The 19,995-nt window shown below is 39.4% G+C and overlaps 2 protein-coding genes across 2 annotated transcripts; one reads left to right on the top strand and one right to left on the bottom strand.

Moving 5' to 3' along the window:
• The first annotated feature begins 8,103 nt into the window (after window positions 1-8,103).
• LOC117966845 (proteinase-activated receptor 3-like) lies at window positions 8,104-13,777 on the top strand. Its single transcript, XM_059006861.1, has 3 exons — window positions 8,104-8,973; window positions 11,212-11,314; window positions 13,753-13,777. Exons 1-3 carry the CDS (start codon window positions 8,148-8,150, stop codon window positions 13,775-13,777), a joined length of 954 nt encoding a protein of 317 aa, XP_058862844.1. The 5' UTR covers window positions 8,104-8,147.
• Window positions 13,778-14,507: 730 nt separating this feature from the next.
• Window positions 14,508-19,718, bottom strand: LOC131705041 (NAD(P)(+)--arginine ADP-ribosyltransferase 1-like). Its single transcript, XM_059007066.1, has 3 exons — window positions 19,675-19,718; window positions 17,027-17,122; window positions 14,508-15,165 (listed from the first exon to the last, which is right to left on the bottom strand). The coding sequence occupies exons 2-3, from the start codon at window positions 17,087-17,089 to the stop codon at window positions 14,557-14,559; spliced, it is 672 nt and encodes a 223-aa protein (XP_058863049.1). The 5' UTR covers window positions 17,090-17,122; window positions 19,675-19,718; the 3' UTR covers window positions 14,508-14,556.
• Between the last annotated feature and the right edge of the window lie 277 nt (window positions 19,719-19,995).

Below are 19,995 nucleotides of genomic sequence, written 5' to 3'. Positions count from 1 at the left end.
TCCCTAAGCTGTCTGAGGCAAAGGTCAAAGCCGGTGTCTTAGTCGGACCACAGATAAAGAAGATCCTGGAGTGCAATGAATTCCCCAAGAAGCTCACTAGTAAGGAGAAAGCGGCTTGGAACAGCTTTGTCGCAGTGGTTCGGGGTTCCCTGGGCAATCACAAGGCCGAAAACTATGTGGAGCTGGTTGAGACTCTGGTGAAAAATTACGGCACAATGGGCTGTAGGATGTCCCTCAAAGTCCATATCCTTGATGCTCATCTTGATAAATTCAAGGAGAACATGGGAGCGTACTCGGAGGAGCAAGGCGAGCGCTTCCACCAGGATATACTGGACTTTGAACGCCGCTACCAAGGACAGTATAACGAGAACATGATGGGAGACTACATTTAGGGGCTGATTCATGAAAGTGATTTACAGTATAATCGTGAATCTCGAAAAACTACTCACTTCTAAATCTTTTGTAGTCATTTTTGTATTACTTTAGTATAAATACATGTTAATTTGGATTCATATGTTGTTTTTTTCTGACTTTATGTGAACGAAAAGACACAAATTCGCCCGTTTTCTCATTGGAAATAGGTAAATTTCAAAATATCACTGTCCTGGTCACAAAAGCAAAGTTTGTGGGGAATAATAGCATTTTCTATACTTTTGAGGCATAAGCAATTAGGAAATAACACTTACTACCCAGGAACAAAAATTGTGTTACATATAATTAAATGAGAGATTATGGGGCCAAAACTGAGTTTACATTGCTTGAGAGGAACACCAGAATAAACCAGGTCTTGAAGTCTATGTGGAGATACTAGGTTTTCCGTTAACGGTCGCCATGAGACAGGAGCATTAGAATCAAGCCAGGCAGCACACACAACCAATAATAGTATTTAAAGTTTGGTGAGGACAGTCCCCCAGTGGATTTCTCACACTGCAGGGTACAGCATTTGACAAGTGGCCTTCCTCTCCATATAAATTTAGAGATCATGAAGTGCAATTTATCCCAATATCCAGTAGGAGGATAAAGTGGAAGCATAGAGCTACAAAAATTAATGTGTGGTAGTACATTCATTTTTATTGTGGAGATGCGGGATTGAAGCGAGACAGGGAAATGCAGCCATCTGTTCAAATCAGCCTTCATCTCTTTGAAAGTCTTATAAAATTAATGTAAAATTAGTTAGTGCAGTGGAGTGTAAAGAGGGGGAGATTTCTACACCAAGATATTTACAATGTTTAACGAAAGGAATGAAATTCAGAGTTTACTTGTTCAGGGCCGGACAATGTATCCCCTGAGTGGATTTGATAGACAGAATGTCTACAAAATGTTCATTGCTACGCAGTATCAAGGCTAGGAGGTGACTAGCCCTGCTACCATTAAAGTAGCAATGTTTTCTAGCCCTATGAATAAGAAATTCTGCGCACTGCCTAATTAGGGGATTGGGTTCTTTTTTAATAAGATCTAATTCCAGTTAATAGGTTTCAGAGAAAACATTTTGTAGCGTATGTTCTAAAATAGCTTGTTTGGTTTCCAGTTCTTTATTTTTACTGAGTCATGATTTGCTGAGTTTAGAGGTGAATCCCATAAAAAAAAAAATTTAAAAAAATACGATAAAATGTGGGGATCATCTACCAAGCCACAGTTAAAGCCGAGAAACTCACCCAGATTAACTGTAATGTTATTTGAATTGGTTCGTTCTGTAATAGAGTGGTATTGATGCGTCATCGTCTGGCTTGACTGGGAGTGTCAGTGAGCACAAATGTGCAAATATTATCATGATGGTCTGACAACGACATGGGGAGTATTTCGGCATTATGCACTTCAGAGAAAAGAGATTTTGATGCAAAAATTAAGTCAATCCTAGAGAAGTATTTATGTCTAATGGAGAAAAAAGTGAATTCTTTAATTGAAGGGTGTGACAGGGATGGCTGAGTGGTGATGTCGGGCCAGAAACAGATACTGCACAGACAGGCAAGTCAGGTGCAAAGCGCACTGTGGCGCTATTTTTATTAACCAGAGACAAAATAAATAGGTTGAACAAAAACACTGCTCACAGAGCGAAATAAAAAACAAAAAGTTTAACAGAACAAAATCACAAACAGAAAACAGAAAACACAAACAAACCCGAGGTCAGGCTGGGCAGTTGCCTTCACTGTTCCTAGATTTTTAGTTTTCACTCGCTTTTTCTCCCTTCTCTCATACACCCACATTCCTCCTCCAAACACCCACCCAGAGCTCAGAAAGCTGCAGGCTTTTATACTGGTGACCATCTCCTGATTAGCAACAAATTAATCAATTAATTAACTCGGGAGATGGTCACCTTCTGCACAAGGTTTTTTGAAAACAAACACCCAGTTCCAAACAATAACAGTAAAACGGTGTGCTTTTCAAATACACAAAATACATTCACCCGTTCCCACAAGCACAGACAATAAATACATATATACAAGCAGGGCTTTGCCATCATTTTTATAAATAAATACATCTTAATAATAATGATGAAACAAAACACATACATTTTATTTTAGCAGGGCTTTGCCCTGCCCCCTTTTATAGTGTGCAGGGCTCTCTGCCAAAAAGAATTTAAACATACGGCAAACACTGACTACAGCTAAATCAAAGGTGAGTCGCTGCAGAGCTGCAGAAGCGGTTTGCTGTGATTTGCAATGGTGCCGCCTCGATCTGTCAACAGCAGTACTCATCACCACGCTCATGTCAGCACCGAGGATTAAACTGAAATCTGATAGCTCTAATAGTACTTTGGTCAATGAATTAAAGAATTCTAAATCAAATGTCATTAGCACATAGACTGAGACAAAGGCATTTTTATTTACCCAAAATAATAGTTTTTAAACTCACTCGCCCATCTCGATCACCCATCTGAGCCCAAAATAGTAATCTGAAAACTGCGTCACAGTACAATCAGAGCACCTTTCGTTTTGTTTTCTGCAAAGGCAGAGTCTGCCACACAATAGTACTTATTTGCCAGCCTGGGGATGTCTTGTTGTTTCAAGTGAGACTCCTTAATCATGGCATATCTTCTACCTATGCAATAAATCAAGGCAAACCACACGCTTATTAGGGGAATTTAAACCTGACACATTCCAAGATAACATTGAAATATTAGTCATAGGAGTCAAAGATAAGCTCACAGGTCAGAAACAAGTAAACATGGTATTTCAAGATCAGTTCAAACAACATTAGCTCAACTGCAATACAGCAAAACAACACAGCAGTCTTCAAGATACAGCAAAACAACAAAGCCGTCTTCAAGATACAACAAAACAACACAGCAGTCTTCAAGATACAGCAAAACAACAAAGCCGTCTTCAAGATAAAGCAAAACAACACAGCAGTCTTCAAGATACAGCAAAACAACACAGCAGTCTTCAAGACACAGCAAAACAACACAGCAGTCTTCAAGATACAGCAAAACAACACAGCAGTCTTCAAGATACGGCAAAACAACACAGCAGTCTTCAAGATACAGCAAAACAACACAGCAGTCTTCAAGATACAGCAAAACAACACAGCAGTCTTCAAGATACAGCAAAACAACACAGCAGTCTTCAAGATACGGCAAAACAACACAGCAGTCTTCAAGATACAGCAAAACAACACAGCAGTCTTCAAGATACAGCAAAACAACACAGCAGTCTTCAAGATACAGCAAAACAACACAACAGTCTTCAAGATACAGCAAAACAACACAGCAGTCTTCAAGACACAGCAAAACAACACAGCAGTCTTCAAGATACAGCAAAACAACACAACAGTCTTCAAGATACAGCAAAACAACACAGCAGTCTTCAAGATACAGCAAAACAACACAGCAGTCTTCAAGATACAGCAAAACAACACAGCAGTCTTCAAGATACGGCAAAACAACACAGCAGTCTTCAAGATACAGCAAAACAACACAGCAGTCTTCAAGATACAGCAAAACAACACAACATTAGTTGTATCAAGAGCTCTGCATCATCCCGTCAGACTCCATCTCGTCAGCAGGAGTAGTAGGGGCCTGGTTAGATAGACCCAGGAGCCGGGAAGGACTGGAGACAACAAGCGAGTTCAGGAAGTCCTGCTCATCGGTCAGGGAGTGAAAGAGATCTGAGATCCGTGAGTAATCTTACACACTGCAGGATAAAGACGGAAGGCCTGTAGGCCCTGGGAGCGAGCAAGAGCCATAGGCTAAGAGAAAACATGGTGGTGCTGTGATGTGATATTACTGTAGTCAGGGTAAAATCTGAGAGCTTTATCCAAGTTGTGAGGAGAGGTCTTCCTGGCAGCGGTGGAGTATGAGCTGATGGTCTGAGTACCGCAGAAGATTGAATATGAGTGTGCGGGGTCTCTCGGTCACCCTGGATCTGTCTGCGTAGATACGGTGTGCCCTCATGATCTCTATGTCCTTGACCGATAGAGATAGAAACCACAATGGTAGATATGTAGTCAGGAAACCGATAGCGATGTCACCTTCTGAACCCTGTTCTAAACCCACGAGACAGAGATTGTTTCACCGATTCCTGTCCAGCTCGTCCATCTCCAGGAGTTACAGAGAGAGTTCACCTTCACATTACCATCCACCGAAGGACGAACAAGGGACAGCTCATCCTTGATTCCCCTGAGTTCACGAATAAAGGGATGAATGGAAGGGAGGAGCCATAGCACCAGTAGACTCCTAGGCAGCCATAGCACCAGTAGGTCACGTGACACTCCTGGCATCTAATAGCTTGATGATGTAATCTTGCCCACTATTACCTCCCTCTGTGCATTTAGCAACTGAAACACAACATCTCTGACGGCGGCTGCAGTATTTGTTCGTATGGCAGGGTAAGTAGTCCAGCTTGTAGCATTAATTGGAGGGGATGGGCTCCTGTCTTCATCGGATATTATTCCTGCCCTTATTCTAGGGGGTGTGCTGGGAGATGCCGAAGGTGCCCAGCCAGGAGATCCCATCGATTATGCCCTTTGTTCTTCCTCTGCTGACAGCATTTTTGAGCTTGCATCCTTTTGGGTTTGAGCAGCAGCACAAATTAGGAACACAGCTCTGCACCTTGTATTGTAATATAAAACACATTTTTAAAAATCGGATTTTTTTCTTTTTCACCAAAGAATGCACTTTAAAATATGCAATGAGGGTAAATGACTAATTGGGTTTAAAGGGTACATAAGGACCTTTTAATTTGATTGTGTTTCATGTTCCCATGTGTGGCTACAACTGTTTATGTAAGGTGTGTGTATTGTTTTAATTATTGTTTTTTTGTTTTTACATTTTGACCACTTTTTTAAACTTTTAAACTGCATTCCCTGCCTCAAGATGGCTTCACGTGTACCCGGATGGACCTCTCAGAACTACATTTCCCATCATCCTCCTGCTCACTGGTTAATCCATCTCAGTTACATATATTTACAAATTCCACTTCTAAAAAGTCTCCTGCATTTCACCATTTGTAGCTATGTGTTCCTTTTTTTCTTTACTATTTTTAATGAATTGCATGTGTAACCTATTAAAGTCATCATTTTTATTAATTTGCCTATTTTGATAATGTTCTCAGATTTTCAGTTGCAGTGGTTTGATTTCATATGCACAATACCTCTAAAGTACAGAAGCAATGGGGTGTTCTAATAAATGTGCCCGTACTGTAACCCATATGTTTCTTATTGTTTGAATGTGTTTGTGTTACAGGGTGATACAGCGCTGGCACTGTAAAAAAAATGAACTGTCATCTTCTCTTGCTTATTTTTGTTAAACATGTTCAAATCGGTTACAAACATCATTACAAGTTTGAAATGTCATGTTAAGCTAATTGCTCTATAAGGGATTTTTAACTGCTTAATTCTGTTTTGATAATTTGATAACCATAAGCATTTGATAACCATCAGCATTTTATATGTGGTGTTCTCAATAAATGTACATTATGGATTACAAAATCTACAATTTTAAATGAAGTTTACAAATTATACACAAAATAGATATTTCCATTATTTTTTTATTCGTACACTAGTAGTTTTCATAACAGCGAATTATGCTTCCATTCATTTCTCTTGATCTCGTTAGCATGCAGTTTGATTAACAAGTTCCCCTTATCTAGTCATTGAGAGGAAGTGATGTTCGTGACTTGTGATGATTAAGCTTTTTAAAGAGAAATTCGTTCATCATTGACTGAATTACAAAGCATTATTGGATTGATTTTATTTGCAAATTCCATCTGAAAATCACTTGCTACTAAAAATGTTGTTGCTGTACTGCAAGTTCGATACAAAAACACTGATCTTTTAAAATCCCCTCAACTTGGCTAAATTGAATCGTTTTGAAATCTCCTTTGATGGGAATCGTTTGACTCCCTAATGCTGTGAAAATGCTCATTGTATCATTTGAGGAACATCGCCAGATTGAGACCCATTCTATCTGATAAAGATGCTGAGATGCTGGTTCATGCCTTTGTTATTTCTCGGCTAGATTATTGTAATGCTTTGTTTCCTGGCCTTCCGGATTCTGAACTGCGTCGACTCCAACTGGTTCAAAATGCTGCAACCAGAGTGCTGACTGCACTCACTGTTCAAACACTATACTCCAGTTCTAAAATCACTACATTGGCTCCCTGTCAAGACCAGGGTTCATTTGAAAACTCTCCTTATTACTTATAAGGCCCTTCATGGTTTAGAGTTTTCATATTTGCAGGAACTGTTGGTACCGTATGCCCCGAGTCATACATGAGATCAGCAGATTTGGCCTTCTGGTTGCTCCGAGAAGTAGGCTGAAATCAGGAGGGCTTTAGTTGCTCTGCTCCCTGTCTTTGGGACTCTGTGCTGGCACAGTTTAAATCACATTTAAAAACAGATCTGTTTGAATTGCTTTTTGTTGAGCTGGATTGCTAGGCCGTTGACTTTCTTGTTCTTTTTTGGTTTTCTTTTTCTGGGATGCTTCTCATGGAGAGCACTATATAAAAGAATATTGCATTGCATTTTATCTCTGACTTCCACACACAGAGAAAAGGGGCAGCACACCTATTGGAGAGGCTAACCACAGGAATGCTTGTACAGTGAAAACACATTTTAAACAGTACATTTAAGTAGGTGGAAACCCAGCTAAATGGTCATGCCAATACGAGGGCGTGGCTTACCCTACTAGATAGACTCAGTCTTGTCCCTGGAGTTCATTATCTGTTTCTAATACCAACAGAGAGGGTTTTACTCATTGATGCATCTTTGTGGAAGATATTTAGGAGCCGCTGCCTGCTGACAACATCCTAACATTGTGGTAAGAGAGAATATATGGCTTATATATACTGTTTAGTGCACTATTCTTAAAATAAATCTAAAGGCATAGACTCTCTACAGGTGTCACAAATTTTTTAAATTTCTCTGCATCTTAAATGTATGTCACTTGAATGCTTTTGGTTGTGATTTGCCTGCATCGCCAGGACTGCTTCATCTCTATTTCCAGAATGATTTTTAGGGACTACAGAAAAAAACGGGCTATTCCAATCAGTGTGACATTTCAATAAGGAGAAACTAATTGGTAACCGCAGGCTTACTTTATAAAAAGCAACCATGTACAAACCAGCAATATAATAAATCTAAACAACGAAAAATCCAATACAGTAAAATGAACTTGTCGCTATGACCCTGTGGCAAAGTGGCTGCTGAGTGAGAACAGGTGCAGAGGTGATGCAGTGCAGGAATAATCACAACCAGGAAACTGTAATCCGTTTGGAAAAGGGGTTTCTTTTATTTGTAATCCCAGTCTGCGAACAAACAATATCCTCCAGTAATACAAACCAATGTGTAAAGCACGGAGGTAACAATAATATTGGGTTGCAGCCCAAATAATAAACACACGTTATCTGCCCCACAATAATACTGGACATGGTCACCAGTCCCAGTGTGTGCAGTAGTGCTCATGGTGGGTGATAACAATTTATTTAGTGACTGTGGTGTAATGTAGTCCATCCAAAAAACTCGCTGCTTAGTGCCCTCACAGGCCGGAAGGGAGATTTACAACCAAGATTCACTATATTTCTGTCACAGACCCACTCAACAGTGTTATACTGCAATGAGATCTTGGATGGGTGCTGTTCATCTTTCATCTTTCTCTCACTAGATACTCTTGGCCAGTGCATCCAGTTCCTTGTTGGCGCATTCAATGCACAATGGATTCTTTCTACACAAACTCTACCATGGTCCCCAACAACACCACAGCTCTTAGTACCGGATTTGACCTGGAATGTAGAGATAATCCAGCTGGGTTTGCATTCTGGGTGGCTATGGGGACTCTAACTGCTATTCTGGGATTGCCAGCCAGTGTGACAGTGCTGTGGATTTTACTGAGGAGAAAAACTGCCATCTTATCTTCTGAGGTGTTCATAATGAACCTGGCTGTCATGGATACTTTGTTTTGCCTCAATACACCACTTGCTATATACAATTACTACTTTCTAAAGAATACAATTGCTTACTCAGTAGTATTTTTTCTACTTAATTTGAATGTGATCGGGGGTCCTCTGTTCCTTTGCTGTATCTGTGTGGAGCGTTACATGGCCGTGGTGCATCCAGTCACCTACCTGGGGCTCAAGTCTCTCACCTATAGGGTCATGTGCTGTGCTGTGGCATGGGCTATTATTTTCCCCTTCTCCTTCTACCTATGTATAACAGGCTTTGAATTCCCTACATATGCAGTCTCTGGTGTCATTTCTGCCTTGTTTATTGTCATGGTGTTCTGTAACATCTCTATCCTGAGGGTCCTGAGGAAGTCTGCACCGGGGAGAGACGAGATCCATCCCATGAAGAAGAAAGCCTTGCAGATGGTTTTTACCATTTTAATGATTGTGTTATTTTCCTATTTACCAATAGTAGCTATCTTCCCATTTAAATCATATTTCAATCCTCTGACATTTCAATGTTATATAAGCCCAGTATGCAGTAGCTTTATTATGCCCAGGCGCTTCATACAGCCTTTGCTCTACCTGTCTAATGTGGGTGCATTCTCTCGTGTGCAGTTTCCATGCAATGGGATGTGCTGTATAGCACTGAGCCCCAGTCAATGAAGTCAACATATTCCATTGTCGAGCAAGTAGCTTCAAATTGAATGTGTCTGTCCTTTAACTATTAAGATGTTTTGAATATGGAAGCCAGGAGAGACGGCAACTTGAATTTGTGCTGTCAATTTCAAAACAGCTACAAGCACCTCAATCAGGCAATACATAAATATCAATGGAACTCATTATTTAAGAAACAGCCCTCAGACCAACTCAGAGCTGTTGCAAACATCATTACAAGTTTGAAATGTCATGTTAAGCTAATTGCTCTATAAGGGATTTTTAACTGTTTAATGCTGCTCTTCATGGGCTGATTTCTTAAAGTAACTTCAGGGAGTCTTTGTTGTGTGAAAGCCGCGTGCCTCTCTATTGTAGATAGAGCCACTTAGTCCTGTTAGCTGTGTTAGACTACAAGTCAAAGCTTCACTACATGTTAATGGATAATTTGGTGTACTGTGGTGTGCTGTTCTGCTTTGTTATTATTTTTTCAATGTGAATCTTCAAGGGAGCTACAGAAGAGCAATGTTACTGTCCTTGAAGGGGAATCTCATTGTGCTTTGTAAGAATATTTATAAATGTACTTATGCATTTGAAATTGCATATAAAATCCCTGAAATGTGTGCTTGCCTTCACTTGTTAAATATCTGCATGTTCTAACTGCTGTGACACTTCACATTGAGAGTCTCTAATTACTGTGTATTTAAGAACATCCATTATACAATTCATTAAAAAAAATCTTTCTTACAATATTATGTACTGCTTGTATTTAAAAGTGATATGGATTTGACAGTGCAACATAATGTCATAGGGCCCCTGTCTTTCTCTACTGGAAACTTTGATTAATGGATGTTATTTTATTTACTGTAGTTAAAACAAGGTGCTTCCTCCCTGTGTTAGTGACCATTGAGGATTTGAATAACAAGCTGTCATTGATATGCTGGTATCCAAATGCATCCCATTTTAGGCAGGCGTTTGAATATTATTTATTTTACAATATTTGCGTTTACAATATAGCATTTATTTAAAGTATTTGCCAGTAGCCCCGCCGTTTATTGGAGACTGGCGACTATTTGAGACTCTGCATTTATTATGTAAGATCACTAACATCTCCAAATACTTCAGATGCAATCATGAAAAAGCTGTCTGCACACAACCTTATAGAAAAAACATAAGTAAATGATAACATTCCAGCAACGTCATTAAAGGTTGTGTCATTGGGTAAGTACAGTTTGTATTCTAATAATAATAAAAACAGTCAAATCTACTAAAGACAGCCCTGTAAATATCAGAACACAAGCGTGTATTAAGGTCGGCTTGCAGCACAATAAAAAAAAACAAACATGGTTTTAAAATTAATAAAAATTAATAAGGCAGGGCACCTACTCACAGACTCAATGAGGCCTGTGATGCTGGAGACAGCGGGGCTTCTACCACTGGTGCTTGGGGTGGCCATTCGCCCCCTGCCATGTGGGTTTTGGCCGAAGGGAATGTGCCTGACCTCGCCATAAAGGAAGCACCCCCCTTCCTCCTCCAGACAGGCGAGACAGACGTCCAGTGGAGCAGAGACTCGGCGGGATTTTCCCTGCGCTGCTGTTGCCCCATTTTCCCTCTTTGGCTACTTTTTAATTTTCCTCTTTCCATTTTATCTTTAAAAAAAGCAGTAATCTTGAAAAAATAAACTACACCAGCAGTACTTCTGGCCTGACACGTGGAGGCACTGTTAACCCACGCAGGACACCTTATGTTACATGATGGCTGAGGCGGGGGATGTCAGACCAGGAAATGTATGAAACAGCAAGCAATACTATGGGTGAATGAGACACTTCTGCGCTCAAGATTATTTATTAAATAATAAACACTTTTAAATGATAACAACACAAACAGTGTGATGGTCAAAATAAACAAACAGTTAAACAGATCTGTAACAGGGTGAGATCTGTGCTGGCTGTCTGATGCATGCATGATCCTGCAGGAGGAGCTCGGGAGCTCTGTCGATCATGGCAGTGACATGGAGAGGTTGGGTGAGGGTGTGTGGTCTCTCCCTCCCTCTGAGTGGGCGGGAGGCAGGCCTTGGGGGGGTCACTCGACCAGTAAAGGTAATGTTTTGTTGTTCCTCTGCCCTGCCCTCATAGGAGAACCTGAATAAGCAAACTGCAGAAAGAACACCAGGATTTTGGAGAAAAGAGACCGAAAATGCAAGCGTGGCTGAGGAAAGCAGCCGCTAAAATGTTTGCATTCATTTTTACGTTCCCAGCTGGGACTTCTATAGATAGCTGGGGAAGGTTGGGCAACCGCGAAAGTATAGTGATTTGCATGGCTGACAGGCAATGTAATAATTTACGTGGCTGACAGCCAATGTAAATCAAGGGCAGTAATGTTAAAACTTTACAATGCATTGGTAAGACCTCACCTAGAATATAGTGTTCAGTTCTGGTCACCTCATTACAAAAAGGATATTGCTGCTCTAGAAAAAGTGCAAAGAAGAGCAACCAGAATTATCCTGGGTTTAAAAGGCATGTCGTATGCAGACAGGCTAAAAGAATTGAATCTATTCAGTCTTGAACAAAGAAGACTACGCGGCGATCTGATTCACACATTCAAAATCCTAAAAGGTATAGACAATGTCGACCCAGGGAACTTTTTTGACCTGAAAAAAGAAACAAGGACCAGGGGTCACAAATGGAGATTAGATAAAGGGGCATTCAGAACAGAAAATAGGAGGCACTTTTTTACACAGAGAATTGTGAGGGTCTGGAACCAACTCCCCAGTAATGTTGTTGAAGCTGACACACCGGGATCCTTCAAGAAGCTGCTTGATGAGATTCTGGGATCAATAAGCTACTAACAACCAAAAGAGCAAGATGGCCTGAATGGCCTCCTGTCGTTTGTAAACTTTCTTATGTTCTTCTGAATTAATTATTAGCTGTCGGCCATCCATTCCATGAGAAGTACTTTGGCAGAGAAGAGAGGCAACCTTGTCCCTTCCAATCAAAACTACAACAAAGCAGGTCTTCCACCGTCACATATCTAAACAACAACAACAACAATAATAATACTAGTCTTTGTACTGTATTCTATCATAGATTAATAGTACAATATATGCTGAAATTTGAGTTGCTCGTGGCCTCCTTGTTTTTTGATGCAGGGACTTTATTTTTAACAAATTTAACAGACAACATCCCTGAGTTTAAGTATGTAAAGTTTCACTTCAATTGGCAAAACTGTTTCTCAGAAGATGTTTTTTGGTTTCAATATTTTTGACAAATCCAATATGGCCGCCAATGTAGTTGGATAGAGCCCATGTGGTTCCTGTGACAGAAAGACAATGCTTCCTGGTGGTAAATCTCCCTCCTGACCTATGAGGGCGCTAAGTAACGGAACAGAGTACCCTCGACTACATTAAAACTTAGCGGTCCATTTATTCAGCGCGTCTCAGGCGTGTCAGGTCCATTTTATTTTCACACACCGCAGTTTATTTTAGACAAGCTGTTTAAAAGTATTTTTTCACACTAAAACAGGTTTAAAAGGCACTGCATATCAACAGGACACTCAGTTCTGCATCTCCAGCCACGCTCCACCCCTTGTTCGCTGTATTTTTCACATATCTCTTCATAGTAGTGCATACCGATAGATCATCTCCTGATCACTCGTTTTATCACCAAACTCCTCAATAATGCGATCCAAGTCATTATTTTATTACTATAACATCTAAAAAAAAGCTCTGCAAATGTCTGTGATATTCTTTGAGCGCTGGATGCAGAAGCATCTATCTTGTTTGTTTATGTCTGTGTTATCTATGTGGGGGAGAGTGAGATGGGTCACATTTACATTCATGTTTTTTTAGTGACACACAGGGGCGTGCATCAGTCTTGACCTCCCTCTACATTACCATGTTAATACAGGTGGGATTACTTCACCAGTGTTCATGCAATGCCTAGTTTATTCACATGAGTGAGAGCGGCCAAATAAGGCAGGGGATAATAATAGGGAATACGTTTTAAAACCTTGGTTAGCAACCCTTTAAAGGGTCCGCCAGTGATAATGTTGCTTGTGGGTTGTAAAGTCTTCCATTGCCAGTTTAATCTGATGTTAACAGCTTACAATCTATATACAGAAGTGTGCAAATTTATCAGAGAACCCCGTTGCTTTTGTAGTTTTGATTTGTTGTGCATATGAAATCAAACCACTGGAACTGAAAGCCCTGGAAAATTGTCAAAACAGGCAAGTCATTGCCTGTCTAATTATATTGATGACTTTAATATGCCACACATGCAATTCAATTCAAATAGATAGAGAAAAAGAACACACAGCCACAAATGGTAAAATGAAGGAGACTTTTTAGAGGTTGTATAAGATACCTAATTAAAGCAGCCCCAAACAAATGTACAATGTGAGTGAGAGAATATAATTCTCAAGGAAGGTACACTGGCCTATACTAAAAATAATATAGAACAATTGATTAGACACCCAGCATTTTCCCAGTGTTGAGTTTTGCATCTTCAGGGAGACTTGTTAACTAATGCAACATAATCCTTCACGACAGGAGCATTTTTTCGGCACTGGAATATAAGGAAAAAAAGAACAAATTAGTAGCAATATATATATATATATATGTATATATATATATATATATATATATATATATATATATATATATATACAGTATATATATATATATATATATTGCTACTAATTTGTTCTTTTTTTCCTTATATTCCAGTGCCGAAAAAATGCTCCTGTCGTGAAGGATTATGTTGCATTAGTTAACAAGTCTCCGCAGTGGTGGAACGACCTTCCTACAGATGTCAGGACTGCCCAGTCCCTGACCACATTCCGGCGCCTCCTTAAGACTCACCTCTTCAAACAGCACCTGTAGAACTCCTCTGTTGTATCCTGGGACACTATCACCCTTCATTTAAATATGCTTTATTTTGCTCTTATCTGCCCCCTATTTTACTGCATTTAATCCTGTACCTCAGAATATTGTAATCTCCCAAGTGTTTAATCTGTAGTATTTTGTACTTAATCATATCCTGATGTAACTATCACTACTTAATCATATCCTGATGTAACTTTCACTATTATCTGCTGTATTATTGAATTGTGGTTTGTCACACTTGAGAATTATTGTATTTCTTGTTCTTATTGTATGACTTATATTGTAACACTTGAATGTATTTGTATTTGCTTGCGATTGTAAGTCGCCCTGGATAAGGGCGTCTGCTAAGAAATAAATAATAATAAAAAAAAAAAAATATTCAGTCTTAAAAAATCCCATCATACAATCACCTCTCAAACATGAGAAATAAAACAGTAAATGAACCAATAGCTCAGCACTTTTCAAATAACAACCATAACCTGATGACCTAAAACTTGTAGTTTTAGAAGAAAAAAAATGAGATACAATATTGAAGAATAAAGAAAATAAATGGATAAATAGACTAGATACCATGATGCCTGAAGGTTTAAATAGAAAGGAACAGTAGATCGTTTTGTTACGTCATTAACTATGTAGAAAATGACATCACAAGCACAGAAATAGATTTCGAAATTTTTCAAAAGGTGGAATAAGTACCTCTTTTTCACTTTGGTTATCTGAATATTCTTCAATTGGCACGCCGAGGCAGGTGTGTATTATGAACAAAGTTCCGTTTCCAAACTGTTTTGCTACATTTTTGTCTAGAGAGGTAGAAGCAAACTGACCAAATCGTACAGTTGTACCTTCAAGAGCGGTAAACTGGCCTTGAACCCCTCTAAAAACATCATAACATTTACCCTTCTTGGACCTCAGAGTTTTCAGGGCGTCTGTCAAATAAAAATGCAACGACTTGAACGGAAAAGCTTTGTAATGTTTTCCTCCTTTTCTAACTTCTTCATTGAACGTGTTGTAAACGTCCATAGTATAAGCATAGATTGCCGTGGCTTGTTCCAAATTCAAAGACATCCTCTTTTTTTTCACCATTGACTTTTTTGCTGTTTCCCAGACTTTTTTAAAATTGGGGGTGTTTTGTAATTCTGATGGAAGATATTTTTCCTTAACAAGTTTTAACATTTTTCTTTCGCAACGGACATATTGATCATCGAGGGAATTTTCTGCGAGGTCCATCGTTATCGGAGCCTTAAAACATTGTATCTGAAAAAAAGAACGATATAAGACATAACTAGAAGAAACACAATTTGTTTATAACATACATAGCACGTGATTGACACATATTGTAATCTACAGAAATGTGATAAGCAGTGGTGCAGTCCGTAACGCCATTAAAATATTGATTTTCTTAAATAAGAATTATTATATGAATTCCCATTGTATTTGTATACTGAACTTCTAGTAACACATATAGCCTAATAGGTAATAGAATAGGTAATTCTGGATCAGAAGCAGACTCATCTTCTTTTGAAGTCAGCTCTGCGGTTCTCTGTATGCTATCCTGGGAAGTGCTTCGTTTGTGTCTGTGTCCACAGTCCAAGTCGATGCTCTGTTGCTGTCGTCTTTCTCAGCATTTTTTGCCTTCTTAAAGAAGTAGTTCGTAACAGAAGAAGTTCCTAATGCTCTTTTCATTGCATCAAGAGGACTACTAACTGAATCAAAGTCGTGCAGGAGATGGGAGTCTTCTTTTTAGTGGTAGTTGGTGCATGCCATCTAAGTAGAGATGATGAGCACCCTCTATCTTTATAAATATATATTTTTTATTTTTTCCATTATATCTTCTCCCATTTCATTGTACTTTTTATAAACTTAAATAGTTTCCTTTCTCTATTTGTTTTTCTCTTTCTAGTTTTAAAATAAAATTTACTGATGCTGCTATAATTTCTATGTCCCTTCTTATTTAATAAGCTTCTTTACTGATTGTATGTATTGCATGCCATGAGTATATGTTCTACAGTTTCTTGCTCCCCACAGTTATTACATTTTTCATTCTCATGACTTCCAGTTCTGTATAAATGTATAAAATAATTTAAAAGGAATAAATGCATGCTTACATTCTTAATATACTGTACAGTCACTATGTGGGGTGAGGGGTTGATTAAGCGATACTGCCCATCAATCATGGCTCTACCGTGTGATAGTTGACCACGATGAGCCGAAGGCGAGTGCGCTAACGAAAGTCAAGGTCAACTATCACACAGTAGAGCCAGCATCGAGAGGGCACTATTATTCAACTTTCCGTGTCTGCTGTTGAAAATTGCTTGATGTCTGTGCACCAGCCCAGCTTACAGGGCTGTGATTGGCTGGCTTGGCAGCTGCGGGTACAGGATTGGTTGCTTTCGTCTGTGCAAAGTATTGATTGGCTAGTTTTGGTGCCATGAGGCTAGTTTATTGCATGCCATGAGTATATGTTCTACACTTTCTTGCTCCCCACAGTTATTACATTTTTCATTTTCATGACTTCCAGTTCAACCAATTGTGTCTTTGTTTAGTGTTTGCTGTCCAATAGACGTGAACTGAGGTTTCAATACGGCATGTCAAAATGAAACAGCCGGCACTTGTGCAGATTGATTTTAAACTTAATTCACAGTTGGTGCTGAGATGTTCCAGCAGGCATCTACTGTCTATTAATACATTGGCAAGGACCGCCATCCTATTCATTTCAATGGGTTTGTGACGTCAGACCCGTGGAGATATCTAGTCACAAACCCGATATCACCACGGTCATCCGGGTTATCACAGACATTTTCATTAAATATCTTTTAAAACTTACTTTTGGTCTTTTTTCATTCAAAATTCGTTCATAGCCATTGTATAATCGCAATATGGCACGACAGGGTGTGTGTTGTTGTGGGATATAGCCACTTCTCGGGTGGTTGCAAGCACCCGAGGTGTGCTGATATCCCACATCAACACACAGCAGGAAGCTGATTGGTTGACGTTACTGAATAATTTTCTAATGTCAAATATTTCTGTAGGCAGCCTGCATCCGTACGTAAATTATCAGTCAGCTTAATTATGAAAGACTAAGAGACCAATCCAGAAAAGAACATAGAAATATAACCTGTGGAAACTCCAGCAAGATCACGGCAGACAGGATGAGAATCGAGGGCACGAGGTTTTTCATCTCCGTTTTCTTCCTTCACCAACCGGGCAAATCCTTTCAACAGAACTTATTTAATTAAGGAGAATAAAAAAAAAAAGTTAAAAAAGACACAATTAATTTTACTCCCATGTTGTTTCATTGCTTGTTTTTATGTTCTGTCTTGTTTGTAATTCATCACATTCTACAGCTCACTTGCTCTAAAGTTTAAAGTGATAAATTCCCCTTTGATTCAAGTTGCAACCTGAGGTTGATATATATAAGGAAGCTTGCAATAGAGACTATCCAGTTTGTTTAAACAATAATGATTTATTATTCATACATTTATCCAGCATGACAAAAGTTTTTTATAACTTCTTCTTCTTGTTGTTGCAAACTTTCAGTCATGTTAACGCTGTGAAATAGATTTTCTGCTTATGCATCCACTGTTTGTATGCTTGGAGCTTTCCAATTCTTTACATACACTTCATCATCTGTGTTTCCTGGACCTTAATTTGAGGTACTGGTAGTAATAAACAGGACTGCATACATGCCATATAGTACTGTAATATCCATTTCTAACTAAAAACTATTTATGAATATTGGGAAATAATTATTCTATATTACTGTACGTTTGAATATTATTAGTTTTGTTTGTGGAAGACCGGTGATCTGCCTTGTACTTGTCTGTGGGACAATTAGAAAAAAAACCTGTAAAATCTAACCCTGTTCCACACCTCTCTGTGCTTTACAATGCTTCCCTATGCTTTACCATACCACTTTGTGCTTTACAATGCTTCCCTATGCTTTACCAGACCTATCTATGCTTTACAATGCTTCCCTATGCTTTACCATACCTCTCTGTGCTTTACAATGCTTCCCTATGCTTTACCACACCTCTCTGTGCTTTACAATGCTTCCCTGTGCTTTACCAGACCTCTCTGTGCTTTACAATGATTCCCTATGCTTTGCCAGACCTCTCTGTGCTTTACAATGCTTCCCTATGCTTTACCACACCTCTCTGTGCTTTACAATGCTTCCCTGTGCTTTACCAGACCTCTCTGTGCTTTACAATGCTTCCCTATGCTTTACCATACCTCTCTGTGCTTTACAATGCTTCCCTATGCTTTACCACACCTCTCTGTGCTTTACAATGCTTCCCTATGCTTTACCAGACCTCTCTGTGCTTTACAATGATTCCCTATGCTTTGCCAGACCTCTCTGTGCTTTACAATGCTTCCCTATGCTTTATCAGACCTCTGTGCTTTACAATACTTCCCTCTGCTTTACCATACCTCTCTGTGCTTTACAATGCTTCCCTATGCTTTACCAGACCTCGCTGTGCTTTACAATGCTTCCCTATGCTTTACCAGACCTCTCTGTGCTTTACAATGCCTCCCTGTGCTTTACCATACCTCTCTGTGCTGTACAATGCTTACCTATGCTTTATCATACCTCTCTGTGCTTTACAATGCTTCCCTTCGCTTTACCAGACCTCTCTGTGCTTCACAAAGCTTCCCTATGCTTTATCAGACCTCTCTGTGCTTTACAATGCTTCCCTCTGCTTTACCATACCTCTCTGTGCTTTATTGTATATTTTTCTCCTATTAAAAAAATGAATTGCAGATTTTTCTCAGACACTAAATAGCAGAATCAGTCCTGACCAGTACAAGCAGGAAACTTAACGGAAACTTAACCAAACCCATGTGGGTGTCTAACGTCTATTGTTGTTTTTTCACAGCTGTGTAACTGTGAGTTCATTAGCATATTCTGTTTTCATAATTGGTTTCGTTTGAAAACATACAGTATTTACTAAATATGTTTATATAAAAAAAATATATATAAGCATACAAACATATTAAAAAAGAGGGTAAACTAATCCCTGTAAAAGTTCCCCATAGCAAAAGCAAAGCAAAGTGTAATAAAGTAAAGAGAAAGCATGATAGAGCATAGGTGTGGTAATGCATAGGGAAGCATTGTAAAGCACAGAGAGGTCTGGTAAAGCATAGGTAAGCATTATAAAGGACAGAGAGGTGTGGTAAAGCATAGGGAAGCATTGTAAAGCACAGAGAGGTATAGTAAAGCATAGGGAAGCATTGTAAAGCAAAATGAGGTGTGGTAAAGCATAGGGAAGCATTGTAAAGCACAGAGAGGTGTGGTAAAGCATAGGGAAGCATTGTAAAGCACAGAGAGGTATAGTAAAGCATAGGGAAGCATTGTAAAGCACAGAGAGGTATAGTAAAGCACAGGGAAGCATTGTAAAGCACAGAGAGGTCTGGTAAAGCATAGGGAAGCATTGTAAAACACAGAGAGGTATAGTAAAGCATAGGGAAGCTTTGTAAAGCACAGAGAGGTGTGGTAAAGCATAGGAAAGCATTGTAAAGCACAGGGAAGCATTGTAAAGCACAGAGAGGTATAGTAAAGCATGGTAAACTATGGAAAATGCAAGCATGAGATAAGCAATAGGAAAACTGTAGTTACCTTGCAGTTTACTGAGGCAAACTTTTATAAGGGCATTTACAGTGTGGAAAGCAGATGCATCTTTAAAAACATGGTAAACTGTGGTAGATGTGCAGTATAACCAGAGGGAATACTGCAGAATTGATATAAGGATCTAGAAATGCCCTTACCTGAAAATTCAAATGCAGTCAACCAGTCTTTCACTCCAACCGAATGACAATCGATGACTAAAGCTGTGCTGTCTTTATATACCCTCCCAGCTCTGCACAGCAGCAGAGGGGGGCCTGTGAGTGTTTACAGCAGGCTTTAGCAGTTTGACAGGTGAGCTATGTGTGGTTAAAAGGAGGCTGTGTGGTCCAGTGGTTAAAGAAACGGGCTTGTAACCCGAAGGTCCCCGGTTCAAATTCCACCTCAGCCACTGACGCATTGTGTGACCCTGAGCAAGTCACTTAACCTCCTTGTGCTCCGTCTTTCGGGTGAGACGTAATTGT

The sequence above is a fragment of the Acipenser ruthenus genome, chromosome 34 (assembly GCF_902713425.1).
Source record: "Acipenser ruthenus chromosome 34, fAciRut3.2 maternal haplotype, whole genome shotgun sequence".
NCBI lineage: Eukaryota > Metazoa > Chordata > Actinopteri > Acipenseriformes > Acipenseridae > Acipenser > Acipenser ruthenus.
The sequence above is the reverse complement of the archived record's forward strand: the minus strand, read 5'-3'. Positions and strand labels throughout refer to the sequence as shown.

Excerpts from the sequence above, each read along its gene's own strand:
- LOC117966845 (XM_059006861.1), top strand. The coding sequence starts at position 8,148 with ATGGATTCTTTCTACACAAACTCTACCATGGTCCCCAACAACACCACA. Across the intron at positions 8,974-11,211 it reads GCTCTACCTGTCTAATGTGG|AAAAGAGACCGAAAATGCAA; the intron begins GTGCATTCTCTC and ends AGGATTTTGGAG. Across the intron at positions 11,315-13,752 it reads TCTATAGATAGCTGGGGAAG|TGCCGAAAAAATGCTCCTGT; the intron begins GTTGGGCAACCG and ends CTTATATTCCAG.
- LOC131705041 (XM_059007066.1), bottom strand. The coding sequence starts at position 17,089 with ATGAAAAACCTCGTGCCCTCGATTCTCATCCTGTCTGCCGTGATCTTG. Across the intron at positions 15,166-17,026 it reads TCTTGCTGGAGTTTCCACAG|ATACAATGTTTTAAGGCTCC; the intron begins GTTATATTTCTA and ends TCTTTTTTTCAG.